The 22080-nt window shown below is 51.3% G+C and overlaps 10 protein-coding genes across 10 annotated transcripts; 6 read left to right on the forward strand and 4 right to left on the reverse strand.

Annotated features, from left to right (window-relative positions):
- Positions 1-55: 55 nt before the first annotated feature.
- Positions 56-2339, reverse strand: PV06_03894 (uncharacterized protein). The gene has a single exon (XM_016404719.1). The coding sequence runs from the start codon at positions 2212-2214 to the stop codon at positions 61-63; it is 2154 nt and encodes a 717-aa protein (XP_016265724.1). The 5' UTR covers positions 2215-2339; the 3' UTR covers positions 56-60.
- Positions 2340-2618: 279 nt separating this feature from the next.
- PV06_03895 (uncharacterized protein) lies at positions 2619-4502 on the forward strand (the record flags this gene model as incomplete). Its single annotated transcript, XM_016404720.1, has 1 exon — positions 2619-4502. One exon carries the CDS (start codon positions 2619-2621, stop codon positions 4407-4409), a length of 1791 nt encoding a protein of 596 aa, XP_016265725.1. The 3' UTR covers positions 4410-4502.
- Positions 4503-6066: 1564 nt separating this feature from the next.
- PV06_03896 (uncharacterized protein) lies at positions 6067-7095 on the reverse strand. Its single transcript, XM_016404721.1, has one exon. The coding sequence runs from the start codon at positions 6646-6648 to the stop codon at positions 6175-6177; it is 474 nt and encodes a 157-aa protein (XP_016265726.1). The 5' UTR covers positions 6649-7095; the 3' UTR covers positions 6067-6174.
- A 79-nt stretch (positions 7096-7174) lies between these two features.
- Positions 7175-8592, forward strand: PV06_03897 (uncharacterized protein). The gene is made up of 3 exons (XM_016404722.1): positions 7175-7407; positions 7467-7618; positions 7694-8592. Exons 1-3 carry the CDS (start codon positions 7357-7359, stop codon positions 8022-8024), a joined length of 534 nt encoding a protein of 177 aa, XP_016265727.1. The 5' UTR covers positions 7175-7356; the 3' UTR covers positions 8025-8592.
- Positions 8593-8998: 406 nt separating this feature from the next.
- PV06_03898 (uncharacterized protein) lies at positions 8999-9305 on the reverse strand (the record flags this gene model as incomplete). Its single annotated transcript, XM_016404723.1, has 2 exons — positions 8999-9099; positions 9152-9305. The coding sequence occupies 2 exons, from the start codon at positions 9303-9305 to the stop codon at positions 8999-9001; spliced, it is 255 nt and encodes an 84-aa protein (XP_016265728.1).
- A 1705-nt stretch (positions 9306-11010) lies between these two features.
- Positions 11011-11645, forward strand: PV06_03899 (uncharacterized protein; the record flags this gene model as incomplete). Its single annotated transcript, XM_016404724.1, has 2 exons — positions 11011-11155; positions 11212-11645. The coding sequence occupies 2 exons, from the start codon at positions 11011-11013 to the stop codon at positions 11643-11645; spliced, it is 579 nt and encodes a 192-aa protein (XP_016265729.1).
- A 1120-nt stretch (positions 11646-12765) lies between these two features.
- Positions 12766-13745, forward strand: PV06_03900 (uncharacterized protein; the record flags this gene model as incomplete). The annotated part of the gene is made up of 2 exons (XM_016404725.1): positions 12766-13527; positions 13620-13745. 2 exons carry the CDS (start codon positions 12766-12768, stop codon positions 13743-13745), a joined length of 888 nt encoding a protein of 295 aa, XP_016265730.1.
- Positions 13746-15860: 2115 nt separating this feature from the next.
- On the reverse strand, positions 15861-16856 carry PV06_03901 (uncharacterized protein; the record flags this gene model as incomplete). The annotated part of the gene is made up of 1 exon (XM_016404726.1): positions 15861-16856. The coding sequence occupies one exon, from the start codon at positions 16854-16856 to the stop codon at positions 15861-15863; it is 996 nt and encodes a 331-aa protein (XP_016265731.1).
- A 438-nt stretch (positions 16857-17294) lies between these two features.
- On the forward strand, positions 17295-19110 carry PV06_03902 (uncharacterized protein; the record flags this gene model as incomplete). Its single annotated transcript, XM_016404727.1, has 4 exons — positions 17295-17406; positions 17463-17888; positions 17946-18352; positions 18415-19110. The coding sequence occupies 4 exons, from the start codon at positions 17295-17297 to the stop codon at positions 19108-19110; spliced, it is 1641 nt and encodes a 546-aa protein (XP_016265732.1).
- Positions 19111-19550: 440 nt separating this feature from the next.
- Positions 19551-21806, forward strand: PV06_03903 (uncharacterized protein; the record flags this gene model as incomplete). Its single annotated transcript, XM_016404728.1, has 2 exons — positions 19551-19811; positions 19869-21806. The coding sequence occupies exons 1-2, from the start codon at positions 19728-19730 to the stop codon at positions 21804-21806; spliced, it is 2022 nt and encodes a 673-aa protein (XP_016265733.1). The 5' UTR covers positions 19551-19727.
- Between the last annotated feature and the right edge of the window lie 274 nt (positions 21807-22080).

Below are 22080 nucleotides of genomic sequence, written 5' to 3' on the forward strand. Positions count from 1 at the left end.
AATTTTTCCAAAAAATACGTATGCAAAAGTCATGTGTCAAGATCCGCTACCATATTCCTTCTACAGCCTCGCCTTGACATTCCCAGACTGCTGTTCGTGACCGGTTGTCGTGCCCAGAGCCAATGCCTCCAGTCTTCTCCTCGCGTTCTCCGCCCCTTCCCCCATGACGATTTCCTCCGTCTTCCAATCCGGGTTGAAGGTCAGTTTGTTCAACGGGTTCTCCTTGTGGGCCTTGTGGTACAACCGGTTGTAAACGTCGCCGTCGTAGCTGCCGAGGGCGCTCTCGAGCAGGTAGTCGGGAACGGACCACGCGTCCACGAGTCGCACGGCGTGCGGCCGTACCTGCGTCATGAGATCCTGTATCGCTGGCGTGACCGTCGCCAACCGGTCGACCGTCAGAGCCTTGCTGAGGAGGAACTCGGAAGCGGACGCGTCGAGGGTGAAGAGCGCGAACAGTTTGAACAGGACCTTCATGACACCGACCGCGGTGGCGTCGAGGGGAGGGTTAGGTGTCGATTCGAACACGGCGGTGTAGAAGTTGGAGACGAGCAGACTCTCCGAGTGTGCTCGGCTCAGCCTGTGAAGCTGGATCATCAAACTCGTCCAAGGCTTCTTCTCGACCACCCTCGCGTGGTACGCCTGGTACGACAGGTACGACGCTCGATGCTTGAAAGCCTTGACGAGTTCTCTCTCGTTACCGAGAATGTCATAGTCGTGTGTTTTGGTCTTGTTGGCCACAAACTCCTTGAATTGGACGTCGACTGTCTCCTTGGGTTTCATGCTGGGACTGTTGGCCACCGCCGTCATTCGTTTGATCAGATATGCAGCCGTCTGTTGAGTGATCATCCAATTGTCGCCTTCCACGGTCGGCTTGGACAGGTATTCGTTGTTGAGGGCGATCATACCACTGCCGCCTCCAAAGCCGTGACCACCCATGGCGCGGCGGCACGTCTCGATGCCATCAGCCGCAAGGGTCGTACACAGAGACTTGAGACCCGACGACGCGGCATGCATCTCCGCCAGTCGAGAGAAATCTCCACTCTTCTCGATCGCCTCCCGAGTACCATAGTACAACTTGTACATGGCTTCGCCGGTGTAGTGTAGGGCGAACGTAGTGGCCAGAAGAGGTAAGATCCGAATTTGCACGGTCGGATAGTTCAACACGGCCTGTTCGGGAGCACCAGTATCCCTGGCATCACGGTCCGCAAATTGTCTCCGTATGGATAGGTAACGAACGGCAATCGTCACGGCTCTGGCTAGAACCAATCGTGCGTGCATGATGATCTGGGCCCGGACAAACGTCAACGAGCCGTACACGACGGCGGGGTTCTCGGGTTTGATGTAGGTACCGTGCTCCGAGTCTACCCCCGAGTACTTGGAAAGCAAAGCCGAATGGGGCACCTTGAGGTGATCGAATAGCATATAGCCGTTGTCCATGCCAGGGTAGCCGTATTTCGGACCGATATCGCCAATCACGATGCCGTCAAGGGGCTTGTTGGTTTTCATGTCCCGGATCTGAACGATGAACTGGTGAGGGCCGTATGATCTGTACTGGCCACCGGCTTTGGCGTCTGGCAACAGTAGTTGAGCGACGACAATGGCGTGGTTCGCCGTCCGACCCAATGCACCGTTCCACCATTTGCTCGCGGTGATGGTAGGACTGTGGATGTCGAATTGTTTGGTTTTTGGATCCCATCTGGCTTCGCACTCGATGCCCTTGACGTTGCTGCCGTGGCCGAGTTCGGTCTGTCCGTAGCAACCTATAATCTCCCAATTCTCGACCTTGGGGAGCCAGTAGGCCATTTGTTCGGCGTTGCACTGCTCTCGGATCGAAGTGGCGAACATGGTCGCCTGGAGAGCGTAGGGGGCCATCTCGTCTGTCAAGTAATCTGCCATGATGTAGTCGTCGCGGTCCCAACCGTGCTTGAGGGACAATCTCCTCAGAGTCTTTGCCCGAGCCAGCCCCAGGTGATACCGGTCCGGTCTGGCCATGTTCAACTGGTTCTTCTTGCAGAAGTAAGGAATGGGTTCGAGTATCGACAGGATCCTCTTCTGGCGAGCGAGAAAGTCATTTCTCGACAGCAAATGTTGTGCCAATTGGTCAATGTTGACACTTGAACTGGCTCTCTCTTGGGCCAGGACATCCGGACCCTGAGGGTCGGCAGGTTTCAGTTTATCAGTGAAGTCGGCCATGTTTCCTTCACCCTCGGACATCGAGGTAGTCTTTGTTGATTTCTTTTGGTTTGGTGATGTGAATGTCCCTCAGCCCTGAGCTTGTTCAGAAATGATAGATCAGATATAGTATATGTGAAAAATAGTCAAACCATCATCAACATGACCATCAACTCCCCTCACCATTTACAAAAATCACCGCGGCGTGAAAAGTACCGAGGAATAAAAAGACGTCTCGCTTTGTGCCCGCACTGACCACCACAAATCACCGTGATTCGTTGCTATGGACGGCGTCAGTCAATTCGGAGAAATCGACTTACGAAACTTCCTATATCGGACTGAACTGGTTCCTCAAACCGAGCCATTATGTACTCATACCAAAGTATGTATTTCCGTTAAACTCGAGAAAAGAATTCGTACTACTATGTGAGTGAGGTGACGAAACCATGCCTCACACCACCGCCACCTTCGACAGAAGAGATCTGGTACCAAGCCATGACGGAGACCACATCCTCCCGGCAGACCCTCTCTTCACCCGCCTGTTGGCCCTGGCTCACCGCCGCAATCCCAGACCTGCCATCCGCGACGTGAATGCCGGGGTGGAACGTACGGCGGCGGAGCTACTCAGCGACGTCCTTAGACTCCGCCGCGTCATACGTGCGAATCTCACACGAAAAACCCTCCAAGACCTCCGTCAGGGGCGACAGGAGGTGTACATCAGCATCGTCGCGCCCGGAGGCTATGAGTTCACCGTGGGAGTCTTGGCGGTGCTGGCACTCGGGGCGGCCGTGAGCCCTTTCAGTAGTGCCCAACCCGTCACCGAGGCCGTCTACTACATCAGCAAGGCGAGGTCGGTGGCCGTACTCGCCTCGACGACCACCGTCTCTCTGGCCGAGGCGGCGTCGCGAGAGATCCAGAGGACGGTGTCGTCGTCTTTTGCCTTCGTGCCGATACGACACATGAACCGCGAACCGCCCGTCGAGCTCGACAAGATCAGAATCTCGTCCGACAGGTTCCTGGATCCCAACTCGGCCGGCGTGGTGATTTTCACTTCCGGGACCACAGGTCCCCCAAAGGGTGCCGTCCTCTCCCGCGCGGCCATGATCGACGGTTCCCTGTCGTTTGCTCAACTCATGGGTCTCGAACCTTCCGACACGCTCCTGCACTTGCTACCCGTCCACCACTCGACGGGCATCTGGGTTTCTTTTTTCCCCTTTTTGCTGACGGGCGCCTGCATCGAGTTCAAGTCTGGCAGTTTCGACGCCGAATGGACGTGGAAGCGTTGGCTGGAAGGAGGGCTCACGCACTTTACGGGAGTGCCGACCATTTACATGCGCATGATGAGGTGGTACCTTGAGAAGTCGTCGTCGTCGTCGTCGAGCGTGGACTCTGGAGAGGGCGGTGAGATGACAAAGTACAAGGCCGCGGCGGCGGCACTCAAGACCTGCCTCTGCGGCACGTCGGCCCTACCGAAACCCATTGCGGATTTTTGGACGACTCTCCGTGACGGTCGACCCATCGTACAGCGTTATGGGTCCACCGAATCCGGGGTCGTGTTCAACATGTCCCCTTACCCGGACGAGACTCGAACAACCCCGGATGGGTCTGTGGGCGAACTCACGGTGGGTGTAGATGCGAAGCTTGCGGACGGAAACGAAGGTGAGATCTTGATCAAATCCCCTCACATGTTCAGCAAGTACATTTACGACTCCGAGGCGACCGCCAAAGCCCACGACGCCCAAGGATACTTCAAGTCTGGAGACGTCGCCCGTCGAGAGGGGAAGTACTACTTCATCGTGGGCCGGGCCTCGGTCGACATCGTCAAGTCCGGAGGTTACAAGATTTCTGCCCTGGACGTGGAGAGGGAACTCATGTCTTTGCCTTATATCGCCGAGGCCATGGTCGTGGGTGTACCCGACGACGAGTTCGGACAGCGGGTAGGTGCGGTCGTGTCTTTGCGCGACGACGACATTGCCCGGGAGTTTTACAATACCCAAAAACGAAGTCCGCAGACCCTGAGCCTCGATCAACTCCGTGACGACGTCCGGAGTCGTCTCGCCGGGTACAAGATGCCGACGTTGTTGAGGGTGATTCAAGGTGAATTGCCAAAAGGTGGGACGGGAAAAGTCATCAAGAAAACCCTGGGTCCGATGTACTTCCCGCCTAATTACATCGAGGACACCGAGGTCCAGGTATGGACAAATACTAAGAGACGTGCTGGACCTACAAAGTTGTAAAAAGCCGCCCCCAACGAAATATTTCAGATTAGAACTGAGGAGATCCTGAGAAACAAGACCAGAAAAATAAGCAGGATATTATAGTTAGACCATAGAATCAGAGATGATAAATTAAGAAATCAATGGGTTTGCATGATTGGTTGAAGGCTTGAAAAAAATAACAAGAATAAAAAAATTCCAATCTCATTCAAAATCTCAAAAGTCTAGTAGTGGGTGGATAGAATTGAAGTCCGCCATAAACCGAACCAAAAAAAGTCTCACCATTTTTTGAATTAATCAACCGAGTATACGTCCTCGAAAGAGTGTCGCTTCAGCGGTCCAAGCACAAACCACAAACCATAACGCAAAATACCCCCACGGAATGAAGGGGAAAAAAAGGAACCCCTCAAGTCCAATCCAAGCTTTGACTGTTTAATGCCAAACCCATCTGTGACGATTGACACCGGGCATATCACAGACCTTCTTGATCTTGGTATGATATTCTGTGGCCGTGACGGTATTCGTTATTGCTTCCCGTGCTTGAGGCGTCACGTAAACCGTCGTGGTCGCGCAGTAACTCGACGTCGTGCTTTCGCTCGTGGTCGTCGAAGTGCTACTGGGAGTTTCGGTCGTCGATGACAATGTGCCAGACGAAGTAGTCGTGACTTCGGAGCTCGTAGTGGTGCTAGTGGAAGTCTCCGTGGTGGAAGAGGTGTCACTGGTTGTAGTTGTCGAAGATTCAGCCGCCGAGGTCGTGCTTTCGGAGGTTGTGGTGTCCGATTCTGATGTTGTGGTCGACTCCGAGATAGTGCTCGACTCTGTGGTTGTGATCGATTCCGTCGTCGTCGTCGTCGTCGTTGTTTCGCTGCTGGTGGTGGAGCTAGTATCAGGATATCCGGATGAAGTGGTGACGGGACCGACCATCACAGTCGTACTAGTCATGGTGGGCGTCGTTGAGGTCGTTGTTGTTGAGGCCTCCTCTGTCGTAGTTGTCGATTCTGCGGTTGTGGTCGAGGCCGCCTCTGTCGTTGTGGTTGATGTCTCAGAAGAGGTCGTAGAAGTCTCTCCTGTTGTAGTCCAAGTCTCGGCAACAGTCGAAGATGTCATAGCAACTGTAGTGATGGTGGTTGAAGTTGCAATGGTTGCTGTGGTTGTTGTTGTCTCATCCGCAGGCATTGACGTAGTGGTGGTGGTCGACTCAGGGGTCGTGGTTGTAGTCGTGGTCTCAGGAGTTGTAATGGCCGTCGTCGATGTTTCGAGGGACGTGGTTGAAGTCGTAGTTGTAGTAGTAGAGGTTGCGTCGCAGCCCGGAGTGTATTGTCGGATCAGAGCGACGACATTGTCATCAGCCTGAGGGCTGTTCGTGCTACTCAAGAATCTGCAATTGTCCGTAGGCAGGGTCATATCAAAGACGATACCGACACAGCGTCCTGGATGATCGGCGTTCAAGTCATCACACTGATTTGCGCACTCTTCCGGGGTCAGTGTTCCTATGGTGTAATCCAGGAAATCATCGCTATCGTCATACGATTGACCGCACATATAGTCATAGGTGACGCAGGCTTCTTGTTTACTCTGGAACGGTGGTGTGTTTGCGTACGGACAATTAGTATCCGTACGGTAGTCACCGCTCGGTGTTGGAACGACAGACGTGGTATGCCACCCCTTGGTTGATGTTGTAGACACCGTGGAAGCCGTCGTTGTAATGTCGGACCCTTCACCGTCGTCACCCCAATCGGACCAGTCAGCCCATTCGGCCCAGGGGAAAGGGTTCGTGGAGTCAATCTCATCGACTTCGTCGACTTCGTAAGGGTTTGCGGCAGAGGTGGAAATGAAGCTGGCCAAACCCACGACCAGGGCCGAGGAAACGAGTGTAGAACGCATCTTTGCAAAAGACCAAACGAATGACTGGAGTGAAAAGACGAATCAAGACTTCAACAAGAGCGAGTGGATTGAGAAGTAAATAAACAACGAGATGATCCGGATATTCAGCAGTAGCCTGCCCGTAGATATATACCAAACGTACCTTGCCAACGCCGTGACCACCTGCCGAGGAGTGATTCAGAGTAATTTTGATCTTGAGATCTCTCATGGCAATGTTTCGTAGGTCCCTTGAAGGGAATTCCAACCTGAACAAGACGTCCGTACCAGTTGCAGTCGGCCAGGAGCGAAGAAGGTGTAGAGGAGTTGTCTCATATCGAACGCAAGGGAGGGTTCGTCGCTTGGCGAAACAACAATTGCAGTGACATGACAATAACATTGTTCATGCCAGAGAATGGGGAGCAGCAAGGGTGTCCCAAGTTTCGAGGGTGGCACATTCTCGTTGTGACAGTCTTGTTGTGATTTGCATACTCCTGTTGAAACTGTACCTTACCTTTTGCTCCAAGTGGCGCTGACAACCAGGATATGCATACACCAAAGTCCGGAGGTCTCAAAAATAGAAATGTAAAGAATGTGTCTCACTCGATCATCCTACCTGACATGCAAGGCGCAACGATGTACGGAGTAAAGGAGGTTGGCGACTTTCTGCGTCCAAGGAATACGCTGTCCCGAAGAGTGGCGACTTGGTTTTTTGGACGATGATAATGTAAAGACCGATAGCACTGTATGTGACATTATACCGACAAGATGAATCGACATCTTTCTAAGAGAAATACGTTGGATGAGAAGTGAGATGAATCTTTGTGGTGTGTGGGAAATGAAGTCAGCGCAGATCCAGCGGATGAGCAGCAAATCGTGTTGTGGCCGTTTCCAACTCTTCGTTACCTTGTTCATCACTCACTTCAAACAACATCTGATCTTTCGAACCTTTGAACATGTAAACTACTCCATGTACCACTATTAACCGACATTCGTTTTTCATTGCATTGTTCATTATCTTCTTCTACCTCTCTCTATTTTCCCCCGAACTTCCCATGTAATTGTTTGACGTCTCGAGACGCCTGCGCAGCCACCAGAACCCACCGAAATGGGTGTCTGCCTCTCCTGTCTCGGTCTGCGCCGTAACGACGAAGATGAAGTGAGAGCTGCATAACTCCCAGTCGCAGAGCCATGTGTTGACTAGTATTGTCCCCATAGGATCGATCTCGTCTTCTCTACGATGAATTAGGTGCGAACCACGGCTACGGTACTTGGGGTGCGTCGAATGTACCTGCGCAAAACGTCATGAACCCGGAAGAAGCACGAAGGGAACAAGAAGCCCTGGATAACATCACCAGATGGGCAAGCGAGTATGTGGTCCCCTTTCGACCCGTCGAGGCGAGAAACTTATCGATCCTCTCTAACATTGATTTGAACTCGCGCAGTCAGATTGTCGAAATCTTCCCACATCAACACAAAAACCTCATGACCATGTCGACATCCACTTCTCAAATCAACGGACACCACTCTGTCGTCGAGAACGGCGCCGCTGCGGCCCCACCGTCGTCTTCCTCCCATCATCACGATATCCTATTGTCGCTGATCCCTGGCGACAAGTCCAAACGGTCAATACGAATCTATCCCGCTTCACGACCGACTTCAAAAGATGCGCAGTCCTTACACAGTAAGAGTTCGTTTGGAGGGTTGAATGGAGCCTCCGTCAGAAGTAAAGATTCTTCTTCGGTACTCGTCACACTCGACATCGACTTGCCATAGAGTTGGAACAGATGGGACATAACCGCACCAAACACGACCTGTACACATGTCTCTAGAAGTATGCGTATTGTTTTTGCGACGAAAAAACAGTACACCTCCTGGGTCCCCTCATGATGGAGCGCCGTCAAGGCCCAACTTCGAGGAACGATACCCCCAAGATCAGCAACACATCATCTTGTTCACCTGGCTCTCCGTTAGCATTCAAGAAGGGCCATTCACGTTGGGACGCTGCCCGCGCCACAAAAACTATACAGAAATAATTGTACCCTGTGTATACACGGGCTGCGCACTCCTTCCGACTACGAATCCCCCAGCCGAACGAGCAAGATGGAATAGTCGGATCTGCAGTAATTGCTTTTATCCTCGGGTTGTCGTCAACCTAATCATGTTGACGAACACATTCATTGGCACATGCTAATACTAGTGGCTCACAACCACCGAACATTGTAATATTTGTCGATGTTGTTTTTTTTGGTCACAATCAAGCCAAGATAATGGATGTATGTAGTTTGGAAGCCATAGTTTGTATGATGAAACATTGATTTCCCATGCTAAAGGGAATAAAAGACTCTCTGAAGGACCTTGGGTATCTCTGAATGCCGGTACGCGTACGTATCATGCGAGCCGCTCGTGTTGCAGGGCTGCTATGGGGGTATCTTAATCGATTTGATATTTCAAGGAAAGCACCATCCGTCCAGCCCATAGCACATCCGTCTGGTAGGTCGTTTGCATAACTTGTTTGCGCAAAAGGAAGGAAGTGGGGTATCATGAATGGATTCGCGATGGCGCCAAAGGGGTATAAAGTTGAATTAGGTGCCGTGGGACAATTGTTGAGTGATGGAAAAATGGGCATAATTGCTGTGCCAGGCACGTCGTATTACATGCCTCTGGCGACCGCTGCATGGCCGAGTGATTGGAACGTCGAATTGGTTTGCCGTTGATCAAGCCGCTGGAGCTGGTCGAGACATGGATTTCTACTTCGGAGGCTCGGCTGCTGGTGTTTCGGTGGAAGCTGGTTCTGCCGGAGTTGGCTCAGCGGGAGTGTCGGCCGCGGGAGCATCGACGGGCGCTGCGCCTGTACAATCATCAGTTTCGGTGTGAGTCCGCGACCATCTGGGACAACTCACCAGCAGGGGCGGCAGCTGGATCGGCGGTAGAAGGAGCCGCTGGTTCAGCCGGTTTGGGGGCGGCGGCAGCAGCTGGTGCTTCTGTCTTTGTTCCAGCAGTACTGCTTGTAGTCTTGTCCTTCTTGCGCCTGAAGAGAGCCTTGAGCTTGTCCATGGCGTCGAGGGCTGTCGGAGAATCGACGGATTAGATGAGGAGATACAAGTGATGCAAAAGTCACAGAGGTATGGTACCAAAGTGTTTCGACGACGGGAGAGACAGTGACGAGGAAGAGATCAATGAGAAGACGTACGTATTCCAGGCATATGAAGATCGAAGGGAAGAGGAGAAGAGGATCTGGAGGGGTGGGACGAGAGCGACGGGTGTTTAAGTAGCTGCGACTAGAGGTTGAGAAGCGGCGCCTCGTTCGATAGGAAGCGACCGGGATGACAGGATTGATTAGTTTCCGGTGAAGAGCGACGGACGACGCAATAGTTCGAGGCTTGGACAGTCAGATGGGAAGGAGTGATGGATGGGGGAAGAGGATGGAAGATCAAGATTCAGATTGTCTCGTGACGGTTTGCACGAATGAATCGAGGTGCAGGAGCCAGTGAGATGTGAGGTGAGAGTGAGAGCGACGAGAGGTGCATGAATCGGCTCGGTTAAATGATGAGCTTGGACATTGGAGGGCTTTGCCTGGTACAACATTGATAATGGCAAAACGAGTATTGGAACCTTGTACAAGGCATCGTGGACCTCTGATTTCGCTTGTTGTGCTGTATCTGGCCCTGACGAAGCCTTGTTTGGGCATCTGAGGACTTGCGATACGGAGGAGTCATGGGGGAGGTTCGGGGTGGTTCGATAAGATAAGCCTGGATCATCGGGCTAAGAATTTAGTGAGCCTTAGTCACCGCTTTAGCCCGGAACAACTGACTTACCAGAGTGTCTTAGGGCCCTTGGGATCGGTGCTCTAGGTGCTTTAGGGGCACCGACCTGCGCCCTTTGAGGAGATGACGGGCATCACTAGTACCCATCAAGCACCGATCAAGCGCCCATCCACTTTGCACAGCCCCCCGAACACCTTCCGCGACAATCCGGGGTGCCTCGTGTCTCGTTTCTCGTTTTCTCATCCTCTCCATTCTCCACGCGTCCGGTTCCAGGCCCATGGCATCTGGGTTTATGTTTCAGACAAGTGTCACGCAATCACGATTCAATATGTCTCAATATCAAACCATGTTTGTGAGTTCCCAGTAGTCAAATCATGACTCACCTGCATTCCGAGAACAGCTTTAGTCTTGGTCCGTGACTGCTCTGTACATATCTCAGGCACAATCTCGACATAGGCAGGGGATCCTAGCCGAGCTTCCCCCCCGAAGGTCATCGATTGTTGTCGACCCAGCTGCTAAGATCTGCCTGAAGAGAAACCCAATGGCGTGCTTGAACCACACACAATGCTCCTTACCGTTGCGGACGGGTGTGAATTGTGGTTAGAGGTGAGAATGAGAGAATCTTCCAGACTAGAGAGCTATCAGTCAACCTAGATGTTGATGTCATATCATCAAATCATCTTCTCTCCTCCAATCTTCGTCATCATCTCCAACGCAGACCAAGTCCTCACCTACGGATAACGATGTCGGCGTCGAGCGCACACGTTCCGCCATCGGCGACACACTCCGACTGCCTCCAACAGCCGAATTCCCATCCCCCGCACCTGGAAGAGCAAGAGTTGGAGACATTCACGTATTTCTCGCGGATGACAAAGTCGAGATCGAACAGCGTCTCTACGGTACAAACACAAAGGCTGCACACTTGAACCTACAAGGTTTAAACGAATTCATCTCCTCCAGTCTTACAACGTGAAAAACCAATTCAAATTGCCAATATGCGTATCGATTATGTTCCAAACCCGCCCACAGATCTGGCTCCCGAAGATCAGGAAGTCTTGGAGCGAGTAAAGGCTCGACGAGGAGCCATGGGCTTGATTCCTCTAGACTTGACCTTGCTACATGCTCCTAAAATTGCAGATGGTATGTTGAAATGCTCTCTGTCTTTGTCGTCACCCTGCCAACATAGACTCTTTCAGGCTGGAATGGTCTTTTGGGAGCGGTCCGAACCAAGAATTCCCTGCCCGACGACATTCGCGAGATTGCCATTTCCCGACCGGCATTGATCAACCGCGCGTGGTTCGAGTGGAATGCGCATGTACCTATCCTGTTGAAGACTGCAGGATTCACAGAAGAGAAGATGAATGTTGTCAAACAGCTTCATCCTAAGGAGCAAGGAGCCCTCGACGACCGGCAGTGGGCAGTCCTCAGATTTGCGGATGCAATGACTCGAGAGGTTGCGGTTCCTCAAAACCTGTTTGATGAGGTGAAGGCAGCTGGATTCACCCAACAACAGATCGTTGAGCTCACGGCAACCGTTGCCAGTTACAACATGGTCACCCGCTTCTTGGTCGCGCTTGATGTTGCTGAAGAGAACACCAAATCTCCTAAATATCCCATTGTCGAGAATTGATGTGTGGATCCCATAGCATCTGGACTAGTTTGATGTGAGCTGTCTGCTAGCTGAAACAATTTTGTCTCTGAACCGTTGTCCTCAAATCTCTTCCAGTCTTGTCAGCCGATTTTTGTGATCAGAGGCGATGTTCTAGCTACAAAGTCCTTATATCAACCAAGGGTGATATGGGACAACATCCCCGGGATGCTCTCAATACTCCGTGACCTTTTTGGGCCGAGATCTCAAGCTACGGGCAATCATAAATCTTGTACGCGCATTAGTCTCCTTGGAACATCTCCAGCACTTCTAATTTGGTCATCACTGTCTCGCATGTACCACGACACATGGCTCGAGGCTTGAGCAGCACAGGTCTCATCACGACTTAGCCTGTCACCTCCTTCGGGGCCAGCTTCCAGAATTGATGCATGTACTTCTGCTCCAGACCAATCCCCTCATGAGAGCATTCATGCGGGATTGTCCGCTGGATGATCATTTCGAAAGGTAAGAGTCAGCGAGGTATCGTAGACTGATAAGACGACAGCATTGATACGCATCGTCTGCCAGCTTGCTTGAATTGTCATTTCTATCGTAATTCGAGAATATCATTGAAGAGGCAAGCTCAGCAAACCTATAAATCCACACAAGGAGCACACAATCATCTCGAACGTTGAGTCCGAGCGATCTACTCAAGATGCCGCACTCAACATCCCAAGAACTCCACATCACGTCCTTTGCGCAGGAGGAAGGGAAGAAAGCGAATGTAATATTGGGCCTCAAAATCATATCGAGAGCACGCTTGCTGAGAGCAGATCATGAAGTTCGGAGCCACGGTTACAGGTGCAGACCTCGGAAACCTCGACGAAGCAACTTTCCAAACACTACGAGAGGCAGTATACAAGCACAGCTTGATCGTGCTGAAGAATCAACATGATCTCTATCCAGCCAAACAGTTCGAACTCATACAACGGTTTGATCCAGACGCAAAATCTCAACATGGGTTTGGTGCAGGAAAGGGGTCGAAGCTAGTCGGCTTCCTGGGTGTTGGTTCTTTCCGCTTCACTTTCTTCCCCTTTCGTCTCTATCCTGGAGATTCTTGTTGGAGTGTTTCTGCTCCCCTCTGACCTCTTGAACCCAGGACATGCCGTACTACGGAATCCCCAACTCGGGCGGCGTCAACCTCGTGGGCCACGGTTACCAAGGTCCAGATCACTATGGCCTCAACGACGTCACGATCCGCGCGGTGCCCCAGTCCCGAGTCCACGCCACGCCCCTCCCAGCCTCGGAGTTGGCAAAAGGTCAAACGCGTTTCAATTCGTTCCACTTCGACGGTTCCATCTACGGGGCCTACCCTTCGCGGGTCACCGCTTTCCGCTGCGTCAAAGCACCCCGCGGACCCCCCTTGACGATCCGCTGGGACGACGGCACGGGTCGCACGATGCAATGCCAACCGGGTGGAACTGCCTTCTTCAGCGGCGAACAGCTCTACGGTTTACTTCCCGACGACGAAAAGGACCTGGTCGACAATAGTTATTGGGAACCGGGGCCTCACCCGTTCGCGTGGATGGGTACACGCAGGCTGCGGTCTTCGGGCATGGGTCTGGCACCTGGAGGTGAGACCGTCCCTCTCGAAGATCTACCAGAGTGGTCCCCGGACAAGGTCTACAAGTTCCCCATGGTTTGGGTGAACCCCGTGACGGGCGCAAAGGCACTCCAGATTTTCCCCGACATCATTCGTAAATTGTACATCAAGACCACCGTGCCACTTGCATCTGAAAAGGTGGTTGAAAATCTCGAAGAAATCAGAGTCTGGGTCAACGACATCTACGACAGGATCGCCACGCCAGAATACATCATCGTCCCGGAGTGTGAGGAGGGTGACTTGATTTTGTGGAACAACTGGGTAAGTTTGGAGCAAAGATATCAAGGCGCCTTCTACTTTCACTTCGCAATACGGGGTGGTCCAGGAGATGGCCAAATGCTAACGTGTCGTAGGGAGTTCAACATAGCGCCATCGAATATCCTGATAGTTATGGCAGCAGATCGAGTACGTCTTTGTCCACTCTCCTCCCTCTCCGTTCTTGGTCCTTTGGCAAGAAAGCTAATCAGAACGACTTGTAGTGCATCAATGTCATATTGCTTCGAGTACGATGCCTGTCGGTCCTGCTGATATTGCATGACAAAATTCTATGAACTAGTCTCATGAGGCTGTCGTCATCATGATACTGAATAGTCATAGAGGTGACATTTGACAGGTATAATTTGGTTTGATGATTTTGGTTATATAGCTATTGCTATCTCGAATATGATACTAGCTTAAGCCGGAAACTAATCTTGTTTATTTTTGTCCATGATTTCAAGACATTCTATCAACTGCCCGAGAACCAGGAGAGCGTCAACCCTGCGTCAACAGTGACTTCTTGCCCTGTCATTGACGTGTTTTTGGCAACCGACACGTATACATCAGCACAATCGTCGAGAAAAGTCTATTCCACATAAACAACATTAATATACATCTCCATGTCACGTATGTTGGGAGAGAAAGAGAGGGATCGTAAAAATAAATGTACCTCGTGTTTCAGGATAGCCTGGTTCTTTTCAGTTTCGATCTGTTCCTCGGTGAATTGCATACCCTAGTCATCATCAGCGTCATAAACAAAGAATAAACATAAAATGTTCACAAGCTCGGATTCAGCAGGGTCAGTTGTGTCCACAAATGGGAAATAGTAAAGATATAGACGTACCCAATCGGTCAATAATTGACCAGGGAGAATTGCATTCACACGGATCTTGGGACCCTGTGTCGCAGCAAGACTTTTCATCAAGTGTAACCCGGCTGCTTTCGTTACTGAATAGGCCATTGAACTACCACTTTGCGTCGATCCCTGGTGCACAGACAAATCAGCTCTCTCTTTTGTTTCACGAAGATCTGGATGGATGCTTGGGTATTTATTTACAGCAATAGATGATGTGACGAGGTATACGCCGCCTTCTGGGTTTGAGTTGAATATCGGAGCGGCAGTCTGCATCAATTGTAGATGAGACATGACGTTGACTGCCCAGCACTAAGATTGTTGTCAGTGATACATAGCCAACAACTGGCTTAGGTGGCAAGCAAGCACTGGAGGGGGCAATAAAGAAAGGAATCTTTCATCATGAGGAGTTCGAGTTCACCTTGTTCCAATCATCGTGACTGAGCGCATGGAGGTCCTTGAAATTTGAGAATTTTGTCCATCCGGCATTGGCAATGATGATATCAAGACCACCTAGTTTCTCGACCGTTCCGCGTACGAGTCGAGCATTGTGCTCGGGTATTTCGGCGTCCTAGATAGAAAGATTGGGAGGTGAGATTATAGAATGGTTTGAGCAAATCGTAATGGGGCCGCGGGCAGGGAAAGAAAATGGAGAAGCAGGTTCGAAGCGAGAATAGAGAGAAGTCAAAGACTGAATGGATTCTTACCCCGTGTATGGTAAATGCTTGTACGCCGTGCGCGCGGACTTTCTCTACAACTTCCCTCGCTCGGTCTTCTCGCGAGATATAATTGACCATGATGTGGCAACCCTCGGCAGCGAACTTCTCGCAGATCAATGCCCCTAGGCCACGACTGCCTGCGCACACGAGCACGCGGCGTCCTTTGAGAGTGTAGGGCATTGTACTGTGTAACGTAAATAAGGTCAGGCGATGCGTTTGGGTTGAGACGAAAAAGGATGTGACCAGAGAATATGGACTCCGTTCGATCGCCCTCGGTTCAGTCACCGAGTACTGTCGATTCCTCGGTGGTATGTTGCCGTAGTCACACCTTTCAAATAACAGTTGGATTCAGCTAGCTCCTGATGACAATTCCAGGTTCATGCCGTTATGTGTTCGCACACCATACGTCAAGAACAGTGGTTTGTCGTATGCAAGCCACCATCCGGAGATATGCGCTGGTGTTGGTTTGCGACAATTTGGGATTGGTCACGTCTGGGAAAGGCAGGCGCCAGCGAGCACTGTGGATACATTACGAGTTTCAGGACAAGGTTGATTATGACGGGGTGAGGTGAAGAAATCATATCATTGCGGTGATTGAAAAGCTGAATCCCCAACGACCTGACGAGCGATTCAACCCTCTCTCATTCTGACGAAGATAAGTCTATATCTAGATTGTGAAGCTCTCACGATCGACCGAAGATAGTTCGTCTAATATCTTGATTGCCTCGAGGCACTTCTCCCTGTGTGGGAGATCATGGGTTCCGTCACAAATTCGCCTGCTGCGAGTCGGAGCTTTGTTCCTTGACATCCCATAATTCTTCTGCCGTCTCCCTGAAGATGCGATTGACAAGGACAATGTCATTGTCACACCATCCAATGCACTGTTTCACAAAAGGCTCAATGTCCAAGCCGTTAAACCGCGTATGCGGCCAATCCGTGGCGAATACTATCCGAGTTGGTCCAGCCACTCGAAGCAACTCCTTTGCCATCGGGGTGAGGTCTCGAAGATGCGGATCATTCGATATCCTGTACGCTCCGGAGAACTTGATGTAGGTCTTGCCCTGAGCCAGGAGGCTGATGACGGACCGAAATCCCGGGATCTCGTACGGATCGGCTGGTGTTTGTCGACCAGACGAGGAAGAGCTGTGGACTGAGGATAATTCCTTTGCCACCGATGAAAGGTCAGGACAGCCAAAGTGGTCAAGACAGATCTTGACGTCAAGACTGGGAGCCAGGTCCTCTAGCCAAGCTGCGAGCTCCATGGGTACGTACAGCTGAATGACCCAGCCGAGTGGACGTACGGCATCAGCATAGCGCCAAAGAAGAGCTTCAAAGGCCCGGCGATCCATTGTCTCATTGACTGATTTGAGATTGATTCGTACCCCTCGCACACCCAAGCGGTGCCATGATTGCAAGTCCTGAAACGTGGTCGTGTGAGGATTGAATGCTACAACTCCACGAGCATGCCGGGGCCCGAGTTTCCTCAGAGCGCGCAGCAGGTACGTATTATCGAATCCGTAGCAGGATGGTTGGACGAGGACGATGTTGCGGAGGCCGAGAGAGGATTCGAAAGTCAACGCCTGAGGGAGATCCGAAGATATTGGTAGATACGGTGCGCTGTCATGGTCAAGCGAGTGAGGCTCAAACACATGCATGTGGCTGTCCCATGATTGCGGTGGTATCCGTACCTTGGACATGTTCTCGTTCTGCGTGGGTGATTGTATATTCACCATCACTTCGGATGGTTGGACCACGGTCATGGTCAGCGTAGTTTGTGGTCAGCTTTGTTCCAGCAGTCGGCAAAAGTGTCCTGGGATCCGGAAAGCCAATGAACGGCTTGAGCATTGATAGGTCGTAACATCTTCCCTGTTAGGTGCCCAAGAGCGGCAGATATATCCTCCCCTTCTGTATCTATCACTGTGCATATCCGGCAACAAAATCGGGTAATTTGCGAACACAAGAATGATCTCCATGCGGTTCTCCGGAATCCAGACGAAGTACAGTGTGTCGATCAACTCGTTTATGTGGAGCTCGGTCGTTGTCCGAAAAAGCGGAGAAATCACTCCATATTTCTCAAGAATTTTGTTGTCATAAAACGTATGCATGTGCAACTACTCAGCACCTCTCAGTCGCGCTGATGTCTTGTTTCTTGACTGTGGTCGTTCGTGAAACTGGAAAAGCATATCGACCGTAAAATCATGCCCGCAGTGATGCACGTTACCCAGCATGCACAGCCCGGACCCCGTGAACGGCTCGTGCCATACTATCTCTTGGCTGTCATGGTCATTGCCTGCGGCGGTATTCCAAAAGGTACGCTTGTCTTGCAGTGATACATTCGGGGAATATGCTAATTTCAGTGCGTATAGGCTACGACGAAGGTGGTTACAGTTCCTCGGTCTCGCTTGAGTCCTTCAAAGAAGATTTCAACCTCGTCAAAAGCCATTGGAAAGGCAATGCCACGGGGCTGGCCAATCGAACGGCCAACATAACTTCATTTGGAGTCCTGGGAGCTGCAAGCGGCTGTGTGATTGCCCTACTGTTGGATTCTTTCCATTGGGGCCGTCTGGCATCCTGGAGAGCCTACGCTGCTGTGTGGGCCAGCGGCTTGTTCATACAGATTTTCTCCTCGGGCATCTATGGACTGCTGTTGTTTGGTCGTATCTGGGGTGGCTTGGGTGCCGGAGCACTTACCGTGGTGACACCGATATACCTTAGCGAAGTGACGCCTGCACGCTCTCGCGGATGGATCGTCAGCCTTTACATGGTGTTCTTACTGTCCTTCCTCAGCCTCGGTTCGTCACCTACCAGAGGACCATCAGAATTGTCTCTTGCTAATACCTCCATCACAGGCTTCTTCATATCATACGCCGCCAGCAAAAGCATGCCTGCCACAAGGGAACAGTATCGTCTTGTCCAATCCATACCGTTGATTCCTATGGGTGTGGCCTTTATTTGCTCCTTCTGGCTCTACGAGACTCCACGTTGGCTCGTTACCAGAAACCGTACACCAGAAGCTCGGGAAGTTCTCGCCCGGCTTACTGGACTCTCCATCGACGATCCTGCGCTCGTGGCCAATTTCGATTCCCTTCATCAACAAATCCTGGCGAATGAGATAGATCGCCAGGAGCGGTCGACGAAGGATTTGTTCAGAGAAATATTGTCACGGAGGTATCGTGGCCGCTTCTTGCTCGCCCTAGCAATGCAAGCTTTCGGCCAATGGTCCGGTGGCAACGGAATCACGTATTATATACCCACGGTGTGTCCTCTTGAGCTCCCTGAATGGTGTAAAGTTACTGACTGGTTTTTCTTGCTTCGTAGATCTTCCAGTATGCTGGCATCACGGGTGATTCGGTTGCACTTGTTGCCTCTGGAGCCTATGGGATCGTTAAGCTCTTGGCGTCCACCCTCACGGCATTCTTCCTTGTCGACCGCATGGGACGAAGGCCGTTGTTCATTGCCGGCCTTGCTCTGCAAACGGTGACACATGTATACATGGCCGTGTACATGGGGGAACAACCGGGAAGCGGACAAAACCATGCCGCCTCAAATGCTGCCATTGCTTCGGTTTTTATATACGCGTTTGGGTGGTCCATCGGACTCTGCATCCTCCAGTCCATCTACGCCACGGAAATATTCCCTACGCGGCTCCGAGGGATCTGCTACGCCATCACTATGGCCTTGCACTGGTTCTTTCAATTTGCTGTGGTCCGCGTCACCCCCAATATGCTCGTCAGCTTGCATGTGTGGGGAGCTTATGTCTTCTGGGCGGCTGTTTGTGGAACTGGCCTAGTGGTACTTGGTCTCTGGGCGCCCGAGACGAAGAGAGTACCATTGGAAAGCATGGATGAATTGTTTCAGGGACCGTGGTACAAGACCTGGAAGGCAAAGGCCACGCGTGAAGCTGCGGATGGTTCATTAGAGATCGAGAATGTGCACGAGATCACCGAGAAAGTCAAGCAAGGTGCTCAAATGCAGCATGTTGAAGGAAGTGATGTGGATCTGGAAAAGAGATGATGAATTGAAAATGTCGATATTTCACGCCCTACCCCATACATTGAACAGAGACGGTCAAAAAATTGACTATGCTCCTCGTATCACAACGTCAAAGCCGAAATCAGATTCGATAGAATCGTTGGGCTCAAAGGAATGGGCCCTGCTTTGCTTTGATCTGAGCTGGCCATTAGAAAAGAAACCTCCGTAACCAAATGGTCATCGCTCGCCACGGGTTTGTTGTGCCTCGCTTCACTTTCCTAATTTCAAGGGATCGCGGCACCTTCCTAAAGTATTTAGCCGGCATCTCATTTCAGACATCGGAATCTCGTCGTCGAAACTCTTCCCAGCAATAGTACAAGGACAACTCTCTTGATTTCACTTGTCACCTCGCCTCCACCGTATCGCTGCTTAGAGACCCAAGTATATTGGTGGCCCGAGTCCTCAACTGTTGGGATCAGTGCCCACAACGGCCTGCTCACTGGGCCCCTCCATCATGGGTATGGCCAATGGCAAGTAGGTAGTTGTTCGTCCGATTATCCCCTCTTCCAACCCTAGGGCTTGGGGTCAGCGCTGTACAATTTTTCCGCTGCATTGCCCCTTTGACCTAGGAGAAGTGCTGGGCTTTTATAAATCAAGCCATGTCCACTGCAGGACGCAAGCTATCAGCGCCAAAACCCGAGCGAAGGCGAGCTTTTAGTTGCGAAACCTGCAGAAAACGCAAGGTAAATTTCAGCCAGCCTCAATATCATGCAATCATGTTAAGCCATACTGTGAGCTAGGTTAAATGCGATGGAGCAACGCCAATCTGTTCAAGATGTTCATTGCGAGGTGATGATTGTTACTACGGCTTGAATCCTACGCTTTCGTACACCAGAGCTCTCGAGCAGAAGGTCGCCCATCTTGAGGCCAGGCTTCGCGCCTTGGAATGTTCCTCGGCGGATGCGCTCTCGCCTTCGCGTCAAAGCACGGCCGGTTCTGCTCAGACCGACCTCAGCCCAAGACCGGCTGAGGGCATCGAGAGCACAAAAGTACCTAAGTTCGACGCTCTTCAGATTGACGACGGCCACTTGACCTTCCATGGGACTACTAGTTTCTTCCGACTTCCTGGCAGTCAACAAGATGGTGCAGATGGCACCGGTCGCTTACTTCCCTCTCAAAAGGACGCTGAGAGTGGCAAGGACAAATTGATCAACAGCGCATGGAAGGAAAGAGCTTTTGAACAATTCGCAAACACCCCTGAACCGATGAAGTCGTTACTTCGTGATCACTGGACATGGGTTTCGCCACTTTTCAACTTCATTTATCGACCTGCCTTCACAAGGGACATCAAGAACAACGGTCCGTATTACTCCTCTGGCTTACTGAACACTATTTTGGCACACTCGGTGCGATGGGCAAGATCCGACCCAAATCTATCCATCTTACTGGAGCCTTACGATGGTGGTGCTCAATTCTATCGTCAAGCCATTGCCGCCGTATTCGATACTGTCAGACAAGGCCCGGGCAAGATCCCTGAGGTCCAGGCTCTCCTCTTGCTCAGTGCTCAGGCAACTGGCAAGGGGCATAGAACTCAAGCGTGGCTATATACAGGAATGGCCATCCGACTGATGGAAGACCTTGGCCTCAATATCGATAGTCGTAGCTACGCCGCAACAGCTGGGCTTAGTGATGAAGATATCGAGATCCGAAACCGTTTATTCTGGAGCTGCTACTGCTGGGAAAAACTGCTCTGTTTATACCTGGGTAGACAGCCAGTCATACTTGCCACGCATGCCAGTTCTCCTCAACTCTTGCTGGATGACTCTGCCGAGATTGAGGTCTGGTCGCCGTCCGGAGTTGGTGTGATCGATGAGCAGAATTATCCTCCTACGCAGAGTCATGCGACCTCCTGTTTCATCAACATGTGCTCTCTGTCCGAAATCCTTCATCGCATTCTACTCCAGCTTTACGATCCTCTGAATGAAATTTCTGAAGAGGCGACAATATCATACGTTGTCAATGAGACCGCGAATATGCAAACTTGGTGGGACAGACTACCTTCTTTCCTAAAGATTACCACTTCAGATCCGCCCTCGCACTGTCCACCATCGCATGTGGCGACATTGAATGCGATGTTCCACATGGTCAAAATTCAGCTGAATCGACCGATACTATGCGCCCGTGGCACTTCCGACACTCTGAGAGATAACTTGGAGCATCACGTTGCTGAATGCAGCTCAGCTGCGAACGCGATCATAAACATATTTGACCTGTATACGCGGAATTTTGGCCTCGGACACGTCATGACAGCACTTATATATTGCTTGTACACATCCGCTTCCATCTTTCTGCTCCAAGCCCAGGCCACCAAAATAGACTCCCCAGCACTGGTCTCGAAGCTGAAATATTGTATCGGGGCTCTGGAAAGCGTCAAGTCCACAACTCCAATTGTCGGCACTGCCATTGAGTTGATTCAACGTGAGATCACGCGTTTGAATATTTCTCTCGATGATCCAACGAGGTCATCAACAGAATTCCTAGAGCTCCCTCGGATAGCATCAGAGGAACCGAATACGTATGAGTGGGCGGCCGTGGATCCTGAAGCTATACTGCCGCAACAATGGACCGATGTAACGATGGCAGGGGAGATGGAAACGTGGTTCGACGATAGCTTCTTTTTAGCTGCTGATGTGCATCCCACCTTTTACGATCCTTACGATGCAACAGAGAGAACATGACAAGAGAATGTGAACAACAATTTGAGCCTCGACAAATCTTGTTCTCGTGGAGAAACTTCAATAATCTTAACAAATCAACCGATCCCCGAGGAGACCGCCTCAAGAAGCACGATGTAGTCGCCCGAACAGCAACCAGTATCCTCTCAGACACTTTCAATGCATGTCTAGCCCTCCGATTCGACGTTTTCTTTTGGTGATTGGTCGTCCATTGAAGTCTGCACGTTTCAGGGTTGACGACAACCTCCGAGTTCGGTCGACACCCGAGGAACCCAGC

The sequence above is a fragment of the Exophiala oligosperma genome (genome assembly GCF_000835515.1).
Source record: "Exophiala oligosperma strain CBS 72588 unplaced genomic scaffold supercont1.3, whole genome shotgun sequence".
Taxonomy (NCBI): Eukaryota; Fungi; Ascomycota; class Eurotiomycetes; order Chaetothyriales; family Herpotrichiellaceae; genus Exophiala; species Exophiala oligosperma.

Coding starts and splice junctions, on each gene's coding strand:
- PV06_03896 (XM_016404721.1), bottom strand. CDS start 6,648: ATGTTATTGTCATGTCACTGCAATTGTTGTTTCGCCAAGCGACGAACC.
- PV06_03897 (XM_016404722.1), top strand. CDS start 7,357: ATGGGTGTCTGCCTCTCCTGTCTCGGTCTGCGCCGTAACGACGAAGAT. Junction 7,408..7,466: donor GCCGTAACGACGAAGATGAA/GTGAGAGCTGCA, acceptor TTGTCCCCATAG/GATCGATCTCGTCTTCTCTA. Junction 7,619..7,693: donor ATCACCAGATGGGCAAGCGA/GTATGTGGTCCC, acceptor GAACTCGCGCAG/TCAGATTGTCGAAATCTTCC.
- PV06_03894 (XM_016404719.1), bottom strand. CDS start 2,214: ATGTCCGAGGGTGAAGGAAACATGGCCGACTTCACTGATAAACTGAAA.